Source organism: Papaver somniferum, chromosome 3 (genome assembly GCF_003573695.1).
Source record: "Papaver somniferum cultivar HN1 chromosome 3, ASM357369v1, whole genome shotgun sequence".
NCBI lineage: Eukaryota > Viridiplantae > Streptophyta > Magnoliopsida > Ranunculales > Papaveraceae > Papaver > Papaver somniferum.
This window is the reverse complement of record NC_039360.1, coordinates 176,755,406-176,779,544: the sequence shown is the minus strand read 5'-3', so window position 1 is coordinate 176,779,544 and position 24,139 is coordinate 176,755,406. Positions and strand designations below refer to the sequence as shown.

General features: G+C 36.7%; 1 protein-coding gene across 1 annotated transcript; it reads left to right on the top strand.

Moving 5' to 3' along the window:
- Positions 1-711: 711 nt before the first annotated feature.
- Positions 712-9,029, top strand: LOC113358111 (nodal modulator 1-like). Its single transcript, XM_026601636.1, has 27 exons — positions 712-998; positions 1,146-1,211; positions 1,406-1,492; positions 1,614-1,670; positions 1,768-1,832; positions 1,931-2,100; positions 2,209-2,270; positions 2,370-2,453; positions 2,691-2,850; positions 3,139-3,254; positions 3,395-3,523; positions 3,610-3,681; positions 3,838-3,933; positions 4,021-4,095; positions 4,597-4,719; positions 5,112-5,288; positions 5,431-5,631; positions 5,717-5,830; positions 6,027-6,277; positions 6,473-6,518; positions 6,608-6,856; positions 7,074-7,304; positions 7,478-7,569; positions 7,744-7,972; positions 8,060-8,416; positions 8,534-8,607; positions 8,700-9,029. Exons 1-27 carry the CDS (start codon positions 894-896, stop codon positions 8,791-8,793), a joined length of 3,582 nt encoding a protein of 1,193 aa, XP_026457421.1. The 5' UTR covers positions 712-893; the 3' UTR covers positions 8,794-9,029.
- The last annotated feature ends 15,110 nt before the right edge of the window (positions 9,030-24,139 follow it).

Sequence of the window (24,139 nt, the reverse complement as noted above, 5' to 3'; positions counted from 1 at the left end):
TCGAGATAAGGATGAGAACCAGTTGAAACTGACTGGAAAACGTTCTCAACTGCTTGGTGTGTTGGCAGTTCATGAAGATGGTTGTAGCCCCATTTTTCGCTCCACTTCCTGGTGATGAGCAGGGATTTTGGAGATAATATATAAAGAGGGGAGTCCCTCTTCTTCTCAATAACTGCAATATTTCCTAGTATCCCATTTTACCTCAAACATTGAGGAAGAAGAAAAGACTTCATTCTCGCACATTGGCTGGTTCTTCATACTTCAATTCGTGATCATAAGCTCTGTTAAGGTATGTTTTTTAATTCTCTTATTCACTTTGAATCATGATTCTAGTTTTGGATAAGATCCTGAACTTGTATGCATTGGTTGTGATGAATGCATAAGATATGAAATTCCTACAAAATATAGGTGGTGTTTAGGTAAAACCTTGTGTATTCTACGTGGTTAAAGACTTTTTTCCCTCACACATGCCATTAGAGAAGCTCTAAACTATGGCCGAGCAACCAAGCTATGACTGCTCAGAGGCCATCGGCCTATCACATGACTGCTGGGCAGGCGAAGTGGCAAACATTCGGGAATGTGCATTTACCCATCTGCTTGTCCATTCGGTCACATACCACTCAGTCCGAGTCCTTTACTAGTCATCGAATAGATTCACTCGATCACTCATAAAATTCATTGCCATTGGATCAAATCATCAGATCGAACATAACAAACCTTGTGTAAAACCATTATTTACTGTAAAACCTTCTCTTCATCAAAGACTTCTCCGTCAAAGAGAGAGCGAAAGAGAAGAGCAAAGAAACTTCTTCTCTCCAGCTCTACATGGAGAGTTAGAGAAAGATTAAAGAATTCGATCCGATTTTTTTTCTTTTCTTTCTTCAGATCTAAAAATGGAGCTCAAAACTATTGTAATCCTCGCATTCTTGGTTTCCATTGCTTCAACTACTACTCTTGTTATTGCTGATTCGATCCAAGGTTGTGGCGGATTCGTCGAGGTATTCTCTAAAATTTACTTCGATCGGTTTCAATAACATATAGGCATCATTTGATTTGATTTGAACTGTAGATTGATGTAGTTTTTTTGTTGGATATTCTTCATTAGTTACTGAGATTCGATTGAATTCGTTATGTTTTGGTTTCAGGCAAGTTCGTATTTGATTAAGTCAAGGAAATCATCTGATTCCAAGTTGGATTATTCAAACATCACAGTAAGATAACATTCTTCACATTCTTGTAGTTTTCAAGTTATCTAAATAACAACATTTTAGTCAAACTTTTCACAAACAGTTGAATTGCATATTCGTAGTGTAAAATGCTAAATGAAGTAGTTGAGAAAGTCTTACTCAATGACATCTTGACTTTTATGTGTTTTGTTGATGGAATTTTATGCAAAACTGTGTAGGTTGAGCTTCGAACAGTAGATGGATTGGTGAAGGATAGCACACAATGCGCTCCTAATGGTTATTACTTTATTCCAGTGTATGACAAGGTAATCTCTCATTTCCACTCACGTTTGCTGGAGCTGCTGTTTTTGTTTCATACATTTTTTTTTTGTTAATGTTTTTGACTGGAGTATACAATGTTCTGTTGAATTGCTATTTTGGTTATAGGGTTCGTTTGTAATCAAAATCAAAGGACCTGAAGGATGGTCATGGGACCCAGAAAAGGTATACTAATTTGCAAAATGATTTAGATTAGTGTATTTATGCAGTTAGTTATGGGATTGTGTTCTGTATGTGCTTACTGTTTAGTTCGATATTGTAGGTTCCTGTTGTAATTGATCAAAACGGTTGCAACGCGAACGCAGATATTAATTTCCGGTTCACTGGGTTTGTCTTCTTTACATTACATTGTTTAGCTTAGTTTTGAGTTTGAGATTAACTGTGATTCTGTTTTTGTATTTGCTCATGGATTCATCTTTGGGTAGGTTCACCTTGTCTGGAAAAGTTAATGGAGCCGTTGGCGGGGACAGTTGTAATGTGAAAGACGAAGGACCTTCGAATGTAAAAATAGAACTTCTATCACATACAGATGATCTTGTTTCTTCAACTTCCACAACTGCAGCGGGCAGCTACTTGCTCACAAATATCATTCCAGGTCCTGCGGTCTCACTCTTCTATCAATTTAGATAGGGTTCCTAATTGTTTCTACATTTCTACATCCAGCAAATTCTTATTCTTAATTTTAGATATCTGGGGTGTGCAGGGAAGTACAAACTACGTGCATCTCACTCAGATCTGAAAGTTGAAGTTAGGGGTTCCTCAGAGGTGAGAAATTCTGTTTCTTCTTTTTCCTAACTATTATATTGCCTGGTATCTTCTGTTCGGATATGCATCTTTATGTTGACCATATGGAACATCTTGCAGGTGGAACTTGGTTTCGGAAATGGCGTTGTAGATGACATCTTCTATGTCCCTGGGTATAATATCGAGGGGTTTGTCGTTGCGCAAGTACTCTCTCTCTCCCTCTCTCTCTCTCTCTCTCTCTCTCTCTCTCTCTCTCTCTCTCTCTCTCTCTCTCTCTCTCTCTCTCTCTCTATTTCTGTCTTCATTACAAAACGATCATTGAATTTCTAGCAGCATCTCATTGCGATAACAGTCGGGCTTATTTTATTCTGGAACAATATTCATACCCATGGTTCCTTCAATAAACTTATCAGGGTTTTTTTCCTCTTCCTTTCATGGCAGGGTAATCCAATCTTGGGTGTTCATATATATTTGTATTCAGATGATGTCCAGAAAGTGGACTGTCCACAAGGTTCTGGCAACTCTCCCACGAAAAAGAGCTCTCTGTGTCATGCCATTTCTGATGCAGATGGAAAGTTCATATTTAACTCTATACCTTGTGGTAAGTCTCTAGTGACAAATATTTCTTGTGAACAGAATTTTTTTCATTTCTGTTCTACATTGTTTTAGTTAAAATTATGACTTCTGTGGAGCTGTGCAAGGTTTAATACCCCTGCTAAAAGTACCATAGCTTTGTTTTGCCCTTGTCTGTTTTGAAACCACCATTCCGAAGTTTAGTGTCTCAGGAAGATGAATATGAATTCTGTTGGTGCTGTGGCCAATAATTAGCAAGGAAACAATTTCTCCATTTTGTAGAACCCAATTCTCATTTCCTTTTTCATTCTTGTAGGGGTTTATGAGCTTTTACCATATTACAAGGGAGAGAATACAGTTTTTGACGTGTCTCCTCCATCGATGTTGGTCTCTGTTGAGCATCGTCACGTTGCAGTTACACAAAAATTCCAGGTACATGTTTCTGTTAATTTGGAAGTGCTTTGACTTAATATTACAGCCCTCTGAATAGTAGCTTAGTTAGGCTAAGTACTCTTCTTCCTCGACTTCTGTTAATTTATCATGGCATCATTTGACCTTTGTTGTTTGCACAGGTCACTGGGTTTTCTGTTGGTGGCCGTGTGATTGATGGCTATGGGGTAGGGGTGGATGGGGTTGTGATTATAGTGGATGGCCAAGAAAGAGCTACCACTGATGCACAAGGGCATTATAAGCTCGACCAGGTAAAGTTGTATGCATTTCATAACCACCAAACAACATTGAAACCTTATTATGTTTAATTTCTTCTTTTCTTTTGAATTTTTTCCAGGTTACATCCAAACGTTACAAAATTGTGGCAAAGAAGGAACATTACCAGTTTGACAATTTGGAAAATTTTCTGGTAATATATACCACTGGTTTCCTGAGTGTTTTTTCATTGTATGGCAGAACGACTCTTTCTTACGATCAATCTTCACGTATCTTTTTTTACTATTTAATGACGAGATGGGGGTTACTTTTTTATACTTCTTCTCATTCATTTGTCGTATAATAATAGGTTCTGCCAAATATGGCTTCAGTTGCTGATATTAAAGCAATATACTATGATATATGTGGTGTCGTTCGTATGGTCAATTCTGGTCAAAGAGCTAAGGTATTTAGCCTTCCATTTTTTTTTTCAAGGCTCGCTGCTTATATGCAGCTTATTTCGAGTGTTAAACTAAGTGCTGTGGATTTCCAGGTGGCATTGACTGGACCAGAAAACTTTAAACCTGATTCTAAGTCAACAGATGAGGCTGGAAGATTTTGCTTTCAGGTGTGTCACAGTGCTAGTCTATGAGTACAACATCCCTTTTATTGTTCATTTAAAGAATGCTGTTGCTTTATAAACTATAATGTAATGCTTTTCCTTTGGATTTACAAACTGATGTGTAGCTGTTTAGATTCAGTTACGACTTACGACGCTGTAATCTTTTAGTCTTTTTTTTGTAAGTTGTTCCCTTTTGAATATTTTTCTGGAATGCTATCTGAACTTTGCAATTAGCGAACACTGAACAGGTCTATTTCACTGAAGTTCAAATAGTTTTACATATTAGACGTACTCCAAGATTTGCTTGAAGAATGAATTTCTTACTAAATATAGAATGTGAAACTGTGCTCTTTAAATATTACTTTAGCGATGTTGCTGCCACTACCACTGTGATCATGTGGAGGCCACAATACTAGTTCCCTGTAACATAATCTTGAATTTTGTATGTCACGTTTCTATCCTTTTATGTCCTTAATTTTGATTTTGATGTGACTTGATATTGATCAGGTTCCAGCAGGCGAGTACCACTTAGTTGCCATAGCAGCCGGGGGTTCCTCTGAACTTCTATTTTTACCTGCTCAGCTGGATGTTACAGTGAAGAGTCCTTTATTGAATGTAGAATTTTCGCAGGTACAAAATTTTAAAATACAAATTTTGAGGTGCCATTTTTCTTTTGTATTATTCCTTTTCAGCCTTTATATATGTTGGATCTAATCTTTCTATCCAATAACATAACTGGAGGCTTTTGAGCATTTGGCTTGAGAAAGAAATTACCTTTTCAAGAGGGGATAAGTTTAATTTGATAAATAAAATTTAGGGGTTTATGAGCTTATCTGATTTTGCAAAAAGACTAGATATTCCAGTAATTTCTTAGGACCATTTCCTTAGGATCAGATATTCGTTTCACAAATTGATGGGTTTTTAATCATTGATGTTTAAATGATTCGACATTAATCATTGCATAAGTACAATCATTTTGGAGAATGAATCCTGCTAATAATACATTATCTCTTGGAACTCAGGCACAGGTGGACATACGTGGAACTGTACTCTGCAAAGAGAAATGTGGTCCCTCTACTCTAGTTTCACTTCGAAGATCATCCGGTGCACGTAAAGAGAAAAGCCAGCAAGTGATCTTGACCCAAGAGAGTAATGAATTTGCATTCTCAAAAGTTTCTCCCGGAAAATATAAGCTTGAGGTATGACACATGTTCCCCGATCTTTCTTGGAGATTTTATTTCTAGAAGGTCAAGTTACAGCATAACCAAATGATATATCCTCTTTAGTCTGTTGTCAACTTATGGTCTGTTCCTTGTTTGTTAATTGATTATTTACTTTCAGGTTAAGCATAAATCTTCATCCGACAGCAATGAAGATAAATGGTGCTGGGAGCAGAGTTCTATTGACGTGGAAGTGCGCACGGAAGATCTTAATGGGATTGCCTTTGTCCAAAAAGGATACTGGATTGATATAACCTCCACCCACGACGTAGATGGTTTCATAAATCAGCCTGATACCTCTGTTCTGAAAACAAAGATTAAGGTGTTTTTTTCTCTGCACGAATTGGAAATCTTTATACTTAATGTTTAATTTGCTTACCCAAAGTTATATGTTGTTTGAAATGCAGACAGGGGCCCAACGTATATGTGTCGAATCTCCTGGAGTACACGAGCTTCACTTTGTTAATTCATGCATTTCCTTTGGGAGTTCATTTGTGAAGTTCGACACATCAAACCCAATGGTGTGGTTCCTTAACTGTTTTCCTGTAATTTTTTAATTAAATAAAAAGACTGCTGCTATTTCGTGTTTTTTTCTCGGAGACTATGTAGTAACTTACCAAGTAGCTCAGGACTCTATATATCATCATTCAAAGAAACTTCTGTTCCTACATTTATTTCACTTCTCTCTTTCTCATTCGTTTCATGTTGCTTCGACAGCCTATAGTTTTGAATGGAGAGAAATATCTTCTTAGAGGGCAAATCCATGTTGATTCCAGCTTACGTCATATTGAAGATGAGTTATCAAAGAATATCCTAGTGGATATATTAAATAGTGATGGCGAAGTTTTTGATGCTAGCCTAGCTAGCCTAGTGTCAGATGGCAATGCTCAAACAAGCACCGCTGTATATGAGTATTCTGTTTGGGCTAATCTTGGAGATGTACTCACTTTTGTCCCTCGTGACTCAAGGTAAATTCAAACTAGTTATACTTGTTTTTGCGGCTTAGACAAGTCTACTCCTTGTTTTTCAATTTAAAATATGCTAGCCTGATCTTATACAGTCTGACAAAGTTGATGATATGTGTTGTCATTTACGTTCTATTGGACAAACACACAGGCTTTTTATTAATTGCTTGATTGAGTGGATCCTGTGACTTATTGCAGGAATACTGATGGAAAGAAGATCCTATTTTATCCTAAAGAACGTTATGTCAGTATCTGCAGTTATTTTCAGTCATTGCTCCCATCTAAGTTTGTTATACAAGTGGTGATCTTAGACTAGTTTTCTTGTTGTAACAGGTTTCAGTCACCACTAATCGTTGCCAAGATGCTATTCCTTCCTTTTCTGGTCGTCTCGGATTGTACATTGAAGGATCAGTTTCCCCAACCATACCTGGTGTTCACATCAGAGTTATAGCAGCAGGAGAAAGCAGTAATGTTCCATTAAAGAAAGGTGGATTAGCAATGAAAACTACAACTGGATCGGATGGTTTGTTCGTTGCGGGTCCTCTATATGATGATATAGATTACGCCGTTGAGGCCTCAAAGGTACTAATGGTGTTTGGAGTGATCTTCTTGCTATTGTGACATTTTACAGAGTCACTTTTAGACTTAAATCGGAACTAATTCTAGGAATGCACATTTCTCGAACAGTGTATCTTAGTTGCATGGATTTAGAACCATATATTTTCTGGTGTACTGTAAGTCTATTATCGATTTTTCCTTGGATGATTTTCTTTGTTGACGTGGTGCTTATTTTGTGCAGTCTGGCTACCATCTCAAACGAGTTGGGCCCACTTCATTTTCTTGTCAAAAACTCAGTCAAATTTCTGTACGCATACATTCTGAAGAAGATGCTTCTAACCTATTTCCTCCAGTTCTACTATCATTAAGTGGTGAAGATGGTTACAGAAACAACTCAGCTAGTGCTCTTGGTGGTTTTTACCTCTTTGAGAATTTATTTCCTGGAAGTTTTTATCTTCGTCCATTGCTTAAGGTACTCCTCTCAACATCTATTTTTATTCACACACCATATCTGTGAAACTTATTTCTGTTCGATAATGTACGTGTTCTATTGTAGTTACACATATCATATTCTTGCTACGGCGTGAATATTAAGTGTTGTGTTACAACTTAAACTAGCCATTGTAATGCATTTTATTATTGTAGGAATACTCCTTCTCACCTCCAGCTCAGGCCATAGAACTGGGTTCTGGCGAGTCTAAAGAGGTTCTCTTCCAGGCTACACGTGTTGCTTACAGGTCTGTCCATGCAATCCATATGTATCCACATTTTCTCTCTCTTATAAACTATGGACTGATGTGATTGTAGTTTCAGCCACTACATGTGGTTTGGAGCTTTAAATCACCTATACAATGTTCTAAATTAGTTTATTATAAGTGTGAATTCTTAAATATAGTTTGAACTTTTTACAGTGCTATGGGTACGGTATCCTTACTTTCTGGACAACCAATGGAAGGCATTTCTGTGGAAGCACGATCAGAATCAAAAGGGTATTATGAAGAAACTACAACTGATTCTTCTGGGAATTTTCGACTGAGAGGACTTCTTCCTGACACCTCCTATTCGGTCAAAGTAGCGGCAAAAGAAGACTTCAGAAGCGCAAGAGTGGAACGTGCGTCTCCAGAATTTGTCGAAGTGAAGGTATGCTCATTCACGCATTTTGGTCCTTGCAAGCACATATGTTTATGTGTGCGTGTGGGTGTAATTTCAGGATATGTTTTTTTGTAGGTCGGTACTGAGGACACCAAGGGGTTGGATTTTGTGGTATTTGAACAACCAGAGGTGACTATCTTAACTGGTCATGTTGAAGGAGACGACCTTGAAGAACTACAATCACATTTGTTTGTGGAAGTTAAGTCAGCAAGTGATCCATCCAAGATTTCAAAGGTCCTCCAATTGCCACTTTCTAACTTCTTCCAGATTCGGGATTTGCCCAGGGCTAAGTACCTTTTACAGCTTCAGTATAGCGCACGATCAAGCATCCTGAAATTTGAGTCTAGCCCCATCGAGGTGGATTTAGAAAAACAATCTCATTTCCATATAGGTCCGATCAGATACAAAGTCAAAGAGGATTATCAAAAGCAGGTATATCTCCCACTCTCCCCCTCTCTCTAGAAGCATTCAGTTTGTGAGATCTCTGTGGTTGAAGTGGAAACTAATATGTATACATTTTATATCTGTATCTTCTTCATTGTTGTACAGGAATTAACATCGGCACCATTACTTCCTCTAATTGCTGGATTATCTGCAGTCGCTCTCGTTATCAGTATGCCAAGGTCGGTTATTCGACAAAAAAACACAAATGAAAAGTACTGCTCTGATAGTTCTAGATGAAGTTATTTTTGAAGTTGTAATCTACTTTTTTCAGGTTGAAGGATTTATACCAGTCTAGCATCGCTTCCTCAGGATCGTCCATAAAGAAGGAAATGCGAAAGCCAATTATAAGGAAGAGAACTTATTGAAGAATATATTAGGTTCACACTCACAAGTTTTGAATAGTAGTTAGTGTTAGATTGATTTAAGCTAATTTTTGTTAAGTATTTTCTGATGAAGGATTTATTTTGAGTTAGAGAATCTGTACATTTCATGCATTCTATACCCACTTTAAAATTTGTAGTTAATAATTGTTGTAATCTTGTAACCCATTTTTCTTTCTACGTTTTGAAATTTAATGTGCATCAGTCTTCTTGTTTCCTCATTAAGTTTCTTGGAGTCTGTATACATGATTACATGCAACTAACTGATATATCTAATGGATCTCTATTTTTATTCTTTTTTATGTACACTTAAGTCTAGTGGGATACCTAATCCTCTATGATATAGAGTCATAGACATCATTTCCCTAAACGATGTGAGATAAACTTTTGAGGAAATAAAAAACATGATACCAAATCTTCGGGGCCGATCATATAAAAAAGAATAATTCTGGCCACTGGACCAATATCGTTAATCATCTTTATGATTTAAGAATCTTAGTTTGAAATTATCCATCGTTATTCCTTGTCCATTTTTATCTATGGTTTCTTGAAACAAAGAAGATATTCCTTGTCTGTTTATATCTATGATTTTTGGAATATCCGTTTATATCTATGATTTTTCGAAACGAAGTTGGTGGCGTACTTTGGTATTCTTTTTTTTTTCCAATATATTGTTTTGGAAAATTTAATCCAGCTGTGCAAACTGTGCTTAGTAGCCTAAGGGTTAAGCCTAAAAGCAGGGGAATCCACTATGTTGGTCGACCAAGAATTAACAGTTGTGTCAAGTAGGATCCTCAATCCACATGGAAATGTTTAGGCATGCAAAATTTCTTAAAGTTAAAATCAATATATGCAAACGGTAACGATCGGAAAAATTTCTAGGCAAATTATTAACACGAAAGTTTAAAAAATGGTAGCAACACAAGCATTAATCAAGCATATATTTGTCTTTCTAAAATTAGGGTGGATTCATTTTGCATATTAGACCAAGTATAACGAGAACCAGAAAAAACTGGATCATGAAGTTGAGAAAAATCACAAAAGGGCCTAAGATCCTAGGTAGTCAGGCAGAAAACCACCATTCTTTTCTTCTGGTCCTAAAGCGTATATAAAACGAAGGCTTATTAAGAGGAATGGCAGGATTATGAAATTGCTAAGACCAAAAAACATTTCGAAAGGATTGGTTGGGTTCATCATGGAGGAAACGAAGATGATGAAGTCAAGAAAGGGAAGACTATCGAGTTTCATGAGAATCCTGTTTTCATAACATGCCTTCATGCCATTGATCATGAAAACAAACTACCAGTTCAAATTTCATCACAACTGGTAGGAAATCTTTTTCAAGATTTTGAAGTTGAACGTGAACAACTCGGAATTGCAACAAGGAATCTTGAGTTTTTGAAAAACGAACTGAAGAAAGCATCTGATGAGCTCGTCCATGTTCAATCTCTGGTTGCTTACCATATCTAGTGTTTTTCAGATCATGTTCTCTATAGGAGTTTCTTTGCCTGGTAAATCTTCTATTTTTCTTGTTTTGTTTAGAAGAATAACTAGAGGTTGGAATAGCCTTTTTTTGTGATTACACATAGCTATGTCCAACGTTTTCATCTTCATGTTCTAGATTTATTGGTTTAAATTCTAAATTGTTTGGAAGATGATTTTTGCAGTATTAATCTTTATGGTTTTATATATTGCAATATTGTTATGGGATATGTGTGTTTGCGTCCGTGAACTTGATTGTCCCATATCTTGTCAAAAGTAAAGTCGTTCATGAATTGATATGCATGTATTGATGAAAGAATGAATGGACTTTTGACAAATACAAAAGTTAAGCCTATATTGTCAATTATTGATGGAAGATAGGTTAAAATCTTTTGTTTGCAAGGATTATGTCTATTAAATGTCGTTATGCAAATAGTGATGGTAAATAGAATGAATCCTTGTATATTCCGCAGTAATTGATCTTCCCTGATCCATATTTTATGTATTACTGTGTGGCTCCGTAATGTGTCTTATGTTGACCACGAAACAACCAAGTTGATTATTTTTATGATTAGCTTTGTTGTTGTTCCGTAAGCTACTTTCTGTCGAGCATTTTGAACTAAATTAATCATCTTGTTTGGTTATTTAGTTATGACTCCATAAGTCTTCTTATGTTTGAGCGTTCATGACTGGGTTGATTGTTTTCATGATTAACTTATGCATTGCTCCATAGACTCTCTTATGTGAGTATGACCAATTAAATTGATTACTTTTGTGGTTAATTTGGTTGTGTATTTAGATTAGATTAATTATGGGTTTACTTGTGAGTAATCTAATTGAGCGCTCTTAAGTCTCCATAAGTTTACTTGTGCTGAGCATTTTCGGTTAAATTAATCATGAACTTCTTGTGGTTAATTTAATATTTTGGATTCAAATTCATACTTGTATGTGATTTGTTATGTCCAAAGAAATCCTTATTTTCTTTCAAAATTAAGGTCGCTCTTGTTGTTCTCTTGGGAATGACATATAATGGAGGAGAGTTCTTTTTGAACTTGCGCTTAATTGCCAAATCTTTGTGGGGAGTGCGGCTGTGGAATATTATAGGGGTTATCTTGTATCTTTAAACTCCTTGATAAATGCATTTAGCTTCGGCTTTATTATTGCATATAAATAAGATGATGTGTGTTCTTTCTTTTGGTCATGAAATGTCTCTTTCGGAAATTTCATTAGGATCCCGTTCTTGTACCTTTGCCAATTTTATTGACAAAAAGGGGGGGAATTAATATGTAGTTCACACTACAAATACATATGGTTTTCGGATCATTATGTAAGGGGGAGTGGTTTCCATGTGAGATGGAGTATTGACTAAGGGGGAGTGATACATATCACCATAGTATTGTTGTTGAAGTTGTGATACAATTGAACTTTGACGCTGTATAATGATACTATGACACTGTATAACAATGATTGAGAACTATTGTTTTCTTGTTGTTATAGATACGGATTTTCTACAACGATGATCCTAAACTTACAACCTTTGGGATCATTGGAGTACTTGAAGGTGACGAAGATTTCGAGTAATGTTGAAGATTAGGCATGTGGAATAGGAGCTACAAAAGTTAATTTATTTGTTTTTTGTATTCCATACGTATTAATAGTTTTGCCACTAAAATTGACAAAGGGGGAGATTGTTCGAGCATTGCTCGGTCGAACTCGCATGTTTTGCTATCTCAAGCATGTTTGTCAATATTAGTGATCAAAATTATAAGTCTTGATTACTAGCCTATTAGAGATAAGGTCTTGGATTAGGATAGAAAGTGTAGTTGAGCTCAAGACTCCATGGCAATCATCATACAAGACGGAGGACTACTCAAGGAACTGGTGGATCTTCATGGACTAAAAAGTATGTGGAGACTTGAAATTATCTGTCACTCAAAAGTCTATTTACTCTATCTCCTACTCTTGAGCCAAAAGTCGTTTTGATATATAGACTTTCATTATACACATTTGCTATTTCGAGCCGAGTTTATCTCGTCTATCTATTTCTCGAAATATGTGTTGGTAAGATTTTGCTTTAGCCGAATTCATGTTTACCAAGTGACGAAAGTCATGTTATGTTTCAATTACTTTGAAAATTGCTCTGACGAAAAATGGTCTGTGAATAACGACTATATAACGTTCTCTGAGAATGTTTCAATGATTGAAATGAGAGTTTAGATTACATAACCATTGGTGGATATAAGCATTGTTGTGGAAACACATATATGCATAAGTCCTATTCCTTGAACCAAAGTTTGCGAACTTTGTTGATCAAGAGAAATGGAAGTGGCGTGATCCAAGTCCGCGAACTGGCGGAACTTCTCACCCGAGAATTTCTGCTGGAGTATGTGAACTCCTTCCATGAGCTTAAGTCCGCGAACCCAGTCCGCGAACTTGAGCAGGTTATATCTAAAGTCAGTTGTTCTTGAACTAATGTTTAAATAAACTAAGGAATGCTTTTGCAAACCGTGGCTATAAAGTTCATGAACCGATTCAAGTGAATCAAACCGATTTTTCTTCAATTGTGTCTTGTGTAGTTACATAAGATTTCCTTGCAATTGAACAACTCTCTAACTAGTTCATTTGAGTCATTTGAACTACTTATGGTGAAGAAGAATAAGGTTGATATGAGAGTAATCATATGGCTAACCTTTTGGTTGACTTGTTGAACCAACAAACGTTAATGTTTGGGTACGGTTCATAAACCCAAAATTGGACATTTCATTTGTGTGTGACAAGCTAAGTTTTCGATCTAACAGTTGAGAAATATTAGCTTGAATCTAATTAGGTTTTCATCTAACGGTGAATATTGAATGCTTTGTTACTAAGCTAACATTGATTGCCAACCCTGATTTGAAAGTGTATATAAGGGAGAACTCTAGCAACTGGGAAACCTAATCCCCACACATTCTGTGTGATATTAATTGTGCTAAGTTAGAGTCGATTCTCCTTTAACCTTTGGTTTCTTCTTCTAAACCATGTTAACGACTTAAAGACTTCATTGAGATTGTGAAGCCAGACCGATACTACTTTTATCGTAGTTATGTGATCTGATCTTGCTGTTTCTATCGTACGAGTACGATTGTAATAATTGGCTTGGGATTGATATCTCCGATAGGCAAGATAAAAAGTAATCACAAACAAACGCCGTCTCATCGTTTGTGATTCCGCAATATCTTTTATTAAGATTATTGTGAGGTGATTGATAATACTAAGTTGTTCTTCGGGAATATAAGTCTGGTGTTATTGATTGGTTCCTGTTCACCTTGATTTATCAAAAGACGGAACAAAACTCGTAGGTATACTCATGGGAGACAGATTTATCTATTATCGTAGAATTTTATATGTGATACAGATTTGTTTATTAAAGTCTTCGACTTTGGGTCGTAGAAACTCTTAGTTGTGGGTGAGATCATCTAAGGGAATCAAGTGCGTAGTATCCTGCTGGGATCAGAGGCGTAGGAGCATAACTGTACCTTGGATCAGTATGAGATTTATTGGGGTTCAACTACAGTCCCGACCGAAGTTAGTTTGGATTAGGCTAGTGTCTGTAGCGGCTTAATACAGTGTGTGTTCAATCTGGACTAGGTCCCGGGGTTTTTCTGCATTTGCGGTTTCCTCGTTAACAAAATTTTGGTGTCTGTGTTATTTCTATTCCGCATTATATTTGTTTATATATTTGAAATAATACAGGTTGTGCGTTGTTCAATCAATTAGAATATCCGACCTTTAGGTTGTTGATTTAAATTGATTGACACTTGGATATTGGTCTTCGGTACCATCCAAGTTATCTCTCTAGTATTTGATAAAGACTCGCAGATTTCTATTTGCTTGAGTAAAAATCAAATCAAGAGAGAGATATTAACTCCTTGAGATACTTTTATCTATATTGAGTCTGACTGTCTAGTTGATTCTCTAGCAAAGTATTTCAGAGTTAGTCCATACATATTGCTAAGCGAAATATTGGGTGTGGTTGTTAGACCCCTGCTTTTTCAATTGGTATCAGAGCAGGCAAACACTCTAAACCTAATAAGTTTGTGTTTGGTCGTTCCTTAAAAATTGTCCTATGGGAAATTTCTTTGGAAAACTTGCTCGTGGCATCTGTAACGCACGCCAGAAGTCCTTAAAGATTGCTCAAGGATTATTATTGTTAAAACCACCGGGTTTACATGATAATCCCATTTCATCTAAAAAGGAAAATTTAGATGATGAGATCCAATCAAAAGGAAAAAATAAAAAGAAGGAAAGATTGAGGAAACGTTCGTCACGCTCAAGGATATGTACTCTCACTAGATTAACTCTTGATCTATTTGAGTAATACTATCATAATTGATCAATTGATAAAGATCTATTTAGAGCGTTCGGAGACGTTTTTAATCTCTTAGAAAAACTTAATTCTGTTAAGTCTAAGAATCCTTCCGAAAAAGGTTTTGTACATGATAAACCATCGAATAATATTGTACAGCCTAGAATTCGGATTTTTTTCCTTCTATCCAGATTAAACGAAGGATAGAAAGCCCTGACTGCACGGATTGTCATCATTACGTTGATTATGTCAGGGGGACTGTTCACACATATCAACCAGAAATGTTGCATGAGAATTCCTCTGCACATTATGCCTCTTGGCAACAAGTTTGGCACCACCCCATTTGTATACATCTTGAAATGGGGCAAGAAATGTTGAGTTGTGTACAGTTTTGCTATTCTCTTTTAGAATACCAAATAAAGCTTTCTACTGCATCCATCGCTCTCTCAAAAGTGTGTTGTCACGGGATGCATAGCCTTTGATGTGCAAATGGCTAAGAAAATCCCACTTTCATTGTGTGGGTCACGGTTTACAAACGGGTCCAAGCCCATCTTTGGTCTTATAAAGAAGAAGTTCGCGCACCCTCTTCTTCATCACCCGTCCGCGTACGTGAACCTATAGGGTTTTGTGTGTTTTTCTCCATTGAAGCCATCTTGGAGAATTTGAAAGAAAGGGTGTTCAAGTTTCACTCCAAGTAAGTAAATTCCTCTTGTCCCTTTCAATTTCTTAGATCTCATGATGAATTCTAAGGGCTCAAAAAGGAGCTCCAAAAACTCAAATACCTCTAGCATGGACGTTCCTTGTGACCAAAACTCTCTTAGGATTAGGTTTTTGGATGATTCTTGTGCTAGAATTTTTGAAAAGATTTCATCTAAAGGTTTTATCCTAGAAAAGAAATTGGATTTATCTAGTGGGCATGAAGAGGATTTAGCTTGCTTCAAAAAATTCAAGCTTGGAAATATCTTTGATGGTGATAGTCAAGGTTTTGATTCTCTCACAAGAATTTTCTATGCCAACATTCATGATGTTGATATTAATAAGATTGAATTCAAATCCATGATAAATAGAGAAAGGTTTCTTGTTGATAGAGAATTAATTTCAAAGATTACCAACATTTCGTTGGGAAACATGCGTCTTCCTAGACCAAGTGAAAAACGTCCATCATGTGATGAAATCTCTCTTGGGCTTTGTGGAAAGAAGGTAATTTGGAATCAAGGGAAGTTTCCTACTAATGATCTTAGTATCCCGTTGTTGGCATTTGGGAAACTTGGTATCCCCAATCTTTGTCCCTCCACAATTGAGAATTCTTGGTGGAATCATGAGTTTGCGGAATTAGTTTATTTTCTTGAATCGGGTATTCAAAGTTGAAAAAGCGGGGGTCTAACAACACCACCCAATATTTCGCTTAGCAATGTGTATGAACTAACTCCGAAATACTTTACTAGAGAATCAACTAGACAGTCAGACCCAATCTAGATAAAAGTACTCTTGATTTGATTTTTACTCAAGCTAAAATCAATAGCGAGTCTTTATAAAATACAAGGAATAACTTGGACGGTACCAAAGACAAATGTCCAAGGATCAATCAATATCAATCAAAAACCAAAGGTTGGATTTCCAATTGATAACCACGAACGCACAACCTATATTATTTAAATTATATAAAATATAATGCGGAAAAGAAATAACACAGACACCAGAAGTTTTGTTAACGAGGAAACCACAAATGCAGAAAAATCCCGGGACCTAGTCCAGATTGAATACACACTGTATTAAGCCGCTACAGACACTAGCCTACTCCAAGCTAACTTCGGACTGGACTATAGTTGAACCCCAATCAGTCTCCCACCGATCCAAGGTACAGTTGTACTCCTACGCCTATGATCCCAACATGATACTACGCACTTGATTCCCTTAGATGATCTCACCCACAACCAAGAGTTGTTGCAACCCAAAATCACAGACTTGATAATAAACAAATCTGTATCACACAGAAAAGTCTATCAAAGGATAAATCTGTCTCCCACAGATAAACCCTAGGTTTTGTTCCGTCTTAAGATATAAAATCAAGGTGAACAGGAACCAATTGATATTCCGGTCTTATATTCCCGAAGAACAACCTAGATTAATCAATCACCTCTCTACAATCCTTCCTGACTACACAGGAGGTTTGTCGAGGAATCACAAACACTGAGACGAAGATATTTGTGACTTCTTTATCTTTCCTATCAGATAACTCTCACGATCTCAAGCCAATCAATCGATTTTACTCATTCGATAGAAGATGCAAGATCAGATCACACAACTACGATAAAAGTAGTCGGCCTGGCTTCACAATCCAAATGAAGTCTTTAAGTCGCTAAACTGGTTTTAGAGAAGAAAACCAAAGGTTAAAGGAGAATCGACTCTAGCGAGCGCACTAGTATCACACAGAGTGTGGGGATTAGTTTTGCACCATGCTAGATGTCTCCTTTATATAGCCTTCAAATCAGGGTTTTTCCTTAGGTACAAAGCAATCCTTATTCACCGTTAGATGAAAAACCTGATTTAGATTCAAGCTAATATTTCTCAACCGTTAGATAGAAAATTTAGCTTGTCACACACAAACTTGGGTAGACGTTTACTGGGTTTGTGAAAACCATGGCCAAACGTGCACGTGTATGTTGGTTCAACATAATAACCAAAAAGGTTAACCATATGAGCATTTCATATTAACCTTGTTCTTCTTCACCATAACTGGTTCAATTGACTCAAATGAACTAGTTAAAGAGCTGTTCAATTGCTATGAGATCTTATGAAACTACACAAGACACAACCGAAATAAAAATGATTCGATTCGATTGAATCTGCTCATGAACATTATAGCCACGGTTTGCATAAAGCATTCCTTAGTAATTTAATGTTTCATTTTCAGAGAACATATTTAGATCATAACCTCTTAAGTTCACAAACAAGTTGGCGGACTTAAGTTAATCGGTTGAGTTTTCCAAACTCAGCAGAAATTCTCGAAAAGAGAACTTCCGCCAGTTCGCGCATTGGGTTCGCGGACTGAGTTCGCGGACTTGGCACACAAACGAGCTTTGGAAAATCCAGCAGAAATTCTCGGTCGAGAACTTCTGACAGTTCGCGGACTGAGTCCGCGGATTGGGTTCGCGGACTTGGCAAGCCAATTCCACAATCCTCCCGATTTCTCTTGATCAACAAAGTTCGAAAACTTCGGTTCAAGGAATACATCGTTATATAATCTAAACTCTCATTTCAATCATTGAGACATTCTCAGAGGACGCTATGTAGCCTTTATTCACAGACCGATTCACGTCAGAGCAATTATCAAAGTGATTGAAACTTTTCATGACTTTCGTCACCAGGTGAAGATAAATTTGATCAAAGAGAAACGCTTTACCAACACACGATTTCGAGATAAAAGATAAGCAATGAGTGCTCAACTCGAATGTCAAATGTGTATGATCTAATCTATATAGCATACAACTTTTGTCTCATAAGAAGTATGAGATAGAATAGATAGACTTTTGAGTGATAGATAAGTTTAAGTCTCCACATACCTTTTTGTTGGTGAAGTTCCAAGGTTCCTTGTATAGATCTTCGTCATTGTATGATGAATCGCCATGAAGTCCTTGAGCTCAACTACAATTTTCTATCCTAGTCCGGGACTTATCTATGTAGGCTAGAAATCAAGACTCATAGTTTTGATCACTAACATTGACAAACATGCTTGAGATAGCAACGCATGCGAGGTCGACCGAGCTATGCTGTAACAATCTCCCCCTTTGTCAATTTTAGTGACAAAACTATTAATACATATGGAATACAAAAAGATAAACTTTAGTGGCTCCTATTCCATAGTCTAATCTTCAACGTTCCCTGAAATCTTCGTCCTTCCAAGTACTCCAATGATCCCAAAGGTTGTAAGTTTAGCATCACCGTTATTGAAGATCCGTAGCTATAACAATAAGAGAAATCGAAATTCTCGACCATTATTATACAATGTCATAGTATTATTATGTAATATAAAAGTCCAATTGTATCACGAATTTAACAATAATACTACGGTGATATGTATCACTCCCCCTTAGTCAATACTCCATCTCGATCATGGAAACCACTCCCCCTTACACAATGATCCGAAAACCATATGTATTTGTAGTGTGAACTACATTATTTCTCCCCCTTTTTGTCAATAAAATTGGCAAAGGTACAAGAACGGGATCATAATGAAATTTCTACGAGAGACATTTCATAGACTAAAAGAAAAATACATACCAACTTAATTTAGAAGCAATCATAAAGCTGAAGCTAAATGCATTCATCAAGGAGTTTTAAGATACAAGATAATCCCTATAAAATTCCACAGCCGCACACCCCGCAAGATATTACCATTAAGCACAAGTTCAAAAGAACTCTCCCCCATTTGATGTCATTCCCGAAAGAACAACAAGAGCGACCTTAATTTCGAAGGAAAAGAAGGATTTTTTAATTGGACACCAAAAACCATAGGAATGATTTTCTATATCCAAAGCTCAACCAAATTAATCACAAGTAAACCCATGATTAATTCAATTGAAAACGCAACTAAATCAAACCACAAAAGTGATCAATTTAATTGAAAGTGCTGAACATAAGTAAACTTACGGAGCTACGACTAAGGTAATCATACGGAGATGACTAACTTAATCGTTCACATACTCAACATAAGGAAAACCTTACGGAATATATGACTACATCAACCAATAAAACATGATTAATATAGCCGTTCATATACTCAACACCAGAACTTTTGGAATATATGAAAAACTCAACTAGATTAATTACAAGAGAACCTATAATTAATCTAATTGGAATACACAACCAAACTAATCACCGAAGCAATCAATTTAATTGTCAAAAGATTTTGCTCGACAAAAGAGGACTTTCGGAGCAAATAACTAAATAACCAATCAAGATGATTAATTTAGTTAAAGAATGCTCAACATATAGCATCTCATGGAACAACCAACAAGGCCAATATTAATCGACATAGTTGTAAGGTGCCCAACATAAGATACACAATGAAGCCTTCACGGTAAAACATAACAAAATGGATCAATGAAGATCAATACCGTGGATAACATACAAGGATCTATTCTATTTTCCATCACTATTTGCATAACGACATAATAGACTTTATCCTTGTCAAACAAAAGATTTCATCCTATTTTCCATCAAATAAATACTGCATAGGCATAAATTTTGTAATTGTCAAAAGTCCATTCGTCCTTTCATCAATACGAATCTCAATTTATGAATGACTTTACTTTTGACAAAATATTGGACCTTCAAGTTCACGGACGCAAACAATACATATCCCATAAAAATATTGCAATATCACAAAATCATAAAGATTAATACTGCAATAACAATCTTTGCCCTTATAAGGTGAATCAATCTTTTTCGCGCGGATTTATACCAAGAGTGGTTACCAAAAGCGTATAAAAAGATTTCCTTAACAAATAAGAACATACAAAGTCATTGACGACTATGAACCATAGTTCACATGAGATGATTGTGAACACTCAAGAATATATAGCAATGTGAACTACTACCCATTCTCGAACTTCATTCTTTGTGATTCGCCAACATCACTCTTGTAACAGCCACAAAATATCTTAGAATAGGATTTCTCCAAGAATCCCAGTGCCCAAGTCCAAGAGAATACAACAAGTGCAACGAAACAGAGCAAGCACTAAAAAACAAGAGACAGGACAAAGACCAATATTAACTCATCCAAATTCAACAATTCTCATCTCCATTTTGAAGGGAATTCAATAAGGAAGAGAATGCAAAAAGAATGAGGTAAATCCGAGTTCGGACGAAGAAGTTACGGCCAAAACAAGTTTACCGAATATCGACGTCAAGTATGCATACGGGTTTGCGAACTTAAACCCCTGGATTTTGATTTTGAATGTGTTATGCATACTTGGTATGTGTACCATGTAGTCCAAACATCCCGAACTATTATTTTCAAACCTAAACATTTAAGAACCTTAAACACAGATCAAGTTAGGTAGAAATGAACGATAAGCAAGATTATTATAAGTATTCTAAGCAAATAAAAGTACAAATCTTGCTCAAGTTTATAGACATACCTTTTTAGATGAATCCAATCGAATTCTACCGCCTTACCGAACATAATCTGTGTGCCCCAATTCTTGTGCTTCCCTCACCGTATACAAAGCAGGGCATTCCTTGGTGAGGATGCACTTCCAACACAATCAAGTTGCGTTGGGGTGAACAAAGTCTTGCTCACCACAAGTGACCTTTGGATTATCATGAAAGAGATCACTTTTAGAACCTTTCACATCCAATTCCATTTTTCCAAAAAACTTGTTAAGTTCCAACATCATGGATACTGCCTTTTCCATAGTCATGGAGTTTTCTGGAAGATCATTCCTTTTCACACTCAAAACATCATTGTCTTTCTTCGGTATCCACTTCTGAGTGCGTTTAGGAACAGTCGGAACCTTCTTCCCATCACTCTCTTCTAGAATTCTTGGAAGAGAATTGGATTGACTATTCTTTTGCAAGTTAGTCTTTCTCCAATTGGGAGCATCGGATCTTGTCTTCGTCTTTACGAAGTTATCCTTTTGATAACCATTACGATTATGAAAAGGATTCGTACGACTTATAGGCAAATCTAGGTCTATCATAGCACTGATTCCTTTGCCTAAAGGTTGGAAATTACAACCTGTAACGTTAAGAGGATCAGTCTTAACGTATGATCTTGGTTTCACAACTTCTTGTGATGCCCAAACAAGAACATCATGAAGTTTCTCATTCCTTATACGGAAACGACATCTCCTTTCCAGGTGACCTTTATTTCCGCAATAGTGGCAAACATAAGGAATGTTCTTACCTCGATCCGTGTGTGCTAACTTTGGAGGTTGATAAACTTTCTCTTTTGAACCTTAACTCGGAGAAGGTATTTCACTTTTGCCATCAGTGGAAACCTTTTGTTGAGAAGAATCACTAGCCTTGACAAATTTTACCTCTTTGCTAGTACTTGGAGCATCTATTCCCTTATAGCCCAATCCTCGTGTATCACGATGATTTTTACTTGCTCCTAGCATAGTGGTTAATTTGCTTGAACTAGTATTGAACTTTTTCAAGTCATCTTCCAACATCTTGATTTTATCAAGAGCAGCAGCTAAATCAGCCTCAAGGCGTTTTTCTCGAGTGAGATAAGCGCTTTCTCTGTCGTCAAAACTTGTTTGCTGGAAGTTAAACCTTGCTTCAGATTCTGCAAGTTTCTCTTCCAACAAAAAGTACTTTTGATAAAGATTATCACATTCAAGTGACTTCATACGTAGGTTTTCCTCAGAATCCTTGAGGATCGATTCGGTAGAACGATTCGAAAAATAAACACCTGCGTAACATCTTCTCAATTTCTTGTTTTCTCGACAGAGAGGAGTCAGAAGAGGTGTGACATGAGAAGTTGTAATCTTCTTCATATTCCACGAATCCAAAAACTTAACATACTCTGAGACTTCCTCATCAACATCTCTATCAATATCTGAATCACCTTCATCAGAAAGTTCATCCAACTGTTCTTCTAGGAGAGTTTCCCAATCAACAGTTTTTACATCAAGAGAATGTTTGGATATTGACTTAGATGTGACAGTTCTCTCAGGTGAATCCAAGCTTTTAGAATCATCTGGTAATTTCTGAACTGGTACGTTATTAGAGATAGACTCGTCCATAATCAGATCGCTACAAACACAGACTTATAAGGTCTTTAACGTGTTTGCCTGCTCTGATACCAATTGAAAAAGCGGGGTCTAACAACACCACCCAATATTTCGCTTAGCAATCTGTATGGACTAACTGAAATACTTTGCTAGAGAATCAACTAGACAGTCAGACTCAATCTAGATAAAAGTATCTCAAGGAGTTAATATCTCTCTTGATTTGATTTTTACTCAAGCTAAAATATGCGAGTCTTTATCAAATACAAGGAATAACTTGGACGGTACCAAAGACCAATGTCCAAGGATCAATCAATATCAATCAACAACCAAAGGTTGGATTTCCAATTGATGATCACGAACGCACAACCTGTATTATTTCAATTATATAAAATATAATGCGGAAAAGAAATAACACAGACACCAGAAGTTTTGTTAACGAGGAAACCGCAAATGCAGAAAAACCCCGGGACCTAGTCCAGATTGAATACACACTGTATTAAGCCGCTACAGACACTAGCCTACTCCAAGCTAACTTCGGACTGGACTATAGTTGAACCCCAATCAGTCTCCCACCGATCCAAGGTACAGTTGTACTCCTACGCCTCTGATCCCAGCAGGATACTACGCACTTGATTCCCTTAGATGATCTCACCCACAACCAAGAGTTGCTGCAACCCAAAATCACAGACTTGATAATAAACAAATCTGTCTCACACATAAAAGTCTATCAAAGGATAAATCTGTCTCTCACAGATAAACCCTAGGTTTTGTTCCGTCTTAAGATATAAAATCAAGGTGAACAGGAACCAATTGATAATCCGGTCTTATATTCCCGAAGAACAACCTAGATTAATCAATCACCTCTCTACATTCCTTCCTGACTACACAGGAGGTTTGTCGAGGAATCAGAAACAGTGAGGCGAAGATGTTTGTGACTTCTTTATCTTTCCTATCGGAGAACTCTCACGATCTCAATCCAATCAAAGATTGCACTCGTACGATAGAAGATGCAAGATCAGATCAAAAAACTACGATAAAAGTAGTATCAGTCTGGCTTCACAATCCCAATGAAGTCTTTAAGTCGTTAACCTGGTTTTAGAGAAGAAAACCAAAGGTTAAAGGAGAATCGACTATAGCGAGCGCACTGGTATCACACAGACGCGTGGGGATTAGTTTTGCACAATGCTAGATGTCTCCTTTATATATCCTTCAAATCAGGGTTTTGCCTTAGGTACAAAGCAATCCTTATTCACCGTTAGACGAAAACCTGATTTAGATTCAAGCTAATATTTCTCAACCGTTAGATCGAAAACTTAGCTTGTCACACACACTTGGGTAGACGGTTACTGGGTTTGTGAAAACCATGCCCAAACGTGTACGTGTATGTTGGTTCAACATAGTAACCAAAAAGGTTAACCATATGAGCATTTCATATTAACCTTGTTCTTCTTCACCATAACTAGTTCAATTGACTCAAATGAACTAGTTAAAGAGTTGTTCAATTGCTATGAGATCTTATGTAACTACACAAGACACAATTGAAACAAAGATGATTCGATTCGATTGAATCGGCCCATGAACATTATAGCCACAGTTTGCATAAAGCATTCCTTAGTAATTTAATGTTTCATGTTCAGAGCACATCTTTAGATCATAACCTCTTAAGTTCACAAACAAGTTCGCGGACTTAAGTTAATCGGTTGAGTTTTCCAAACTCAGCAGAAATTCTCCGAAAGAGAACTTCCGCCAGTTCGCGGACTTA

Bases quoted from the DNA above. Each gene is read 5' to 3' on its own strand.
- LOC113358111 (XM_026601636.1), top strand. From the start codon at position 894: ATGGAGCTCAAAACTATTGTAATCCTCGCATTCTTGGTTTCCATTGCT. The intron at 2,454-2,690 runs GTACTCTCTCTC...CTTTCATGGCAG, and splicing joins AGGGGTTTGTCGTTGCGCAA to GGTAATCCAATCTTGGGTGT. The intron at 2,851-3,138 runs GTAAGTCTCTAG...TCATTCTTGTAG, and splicing joins ATTTAACTCTATACCTTGTG to GGGTTTATGAGCTTTTACCA.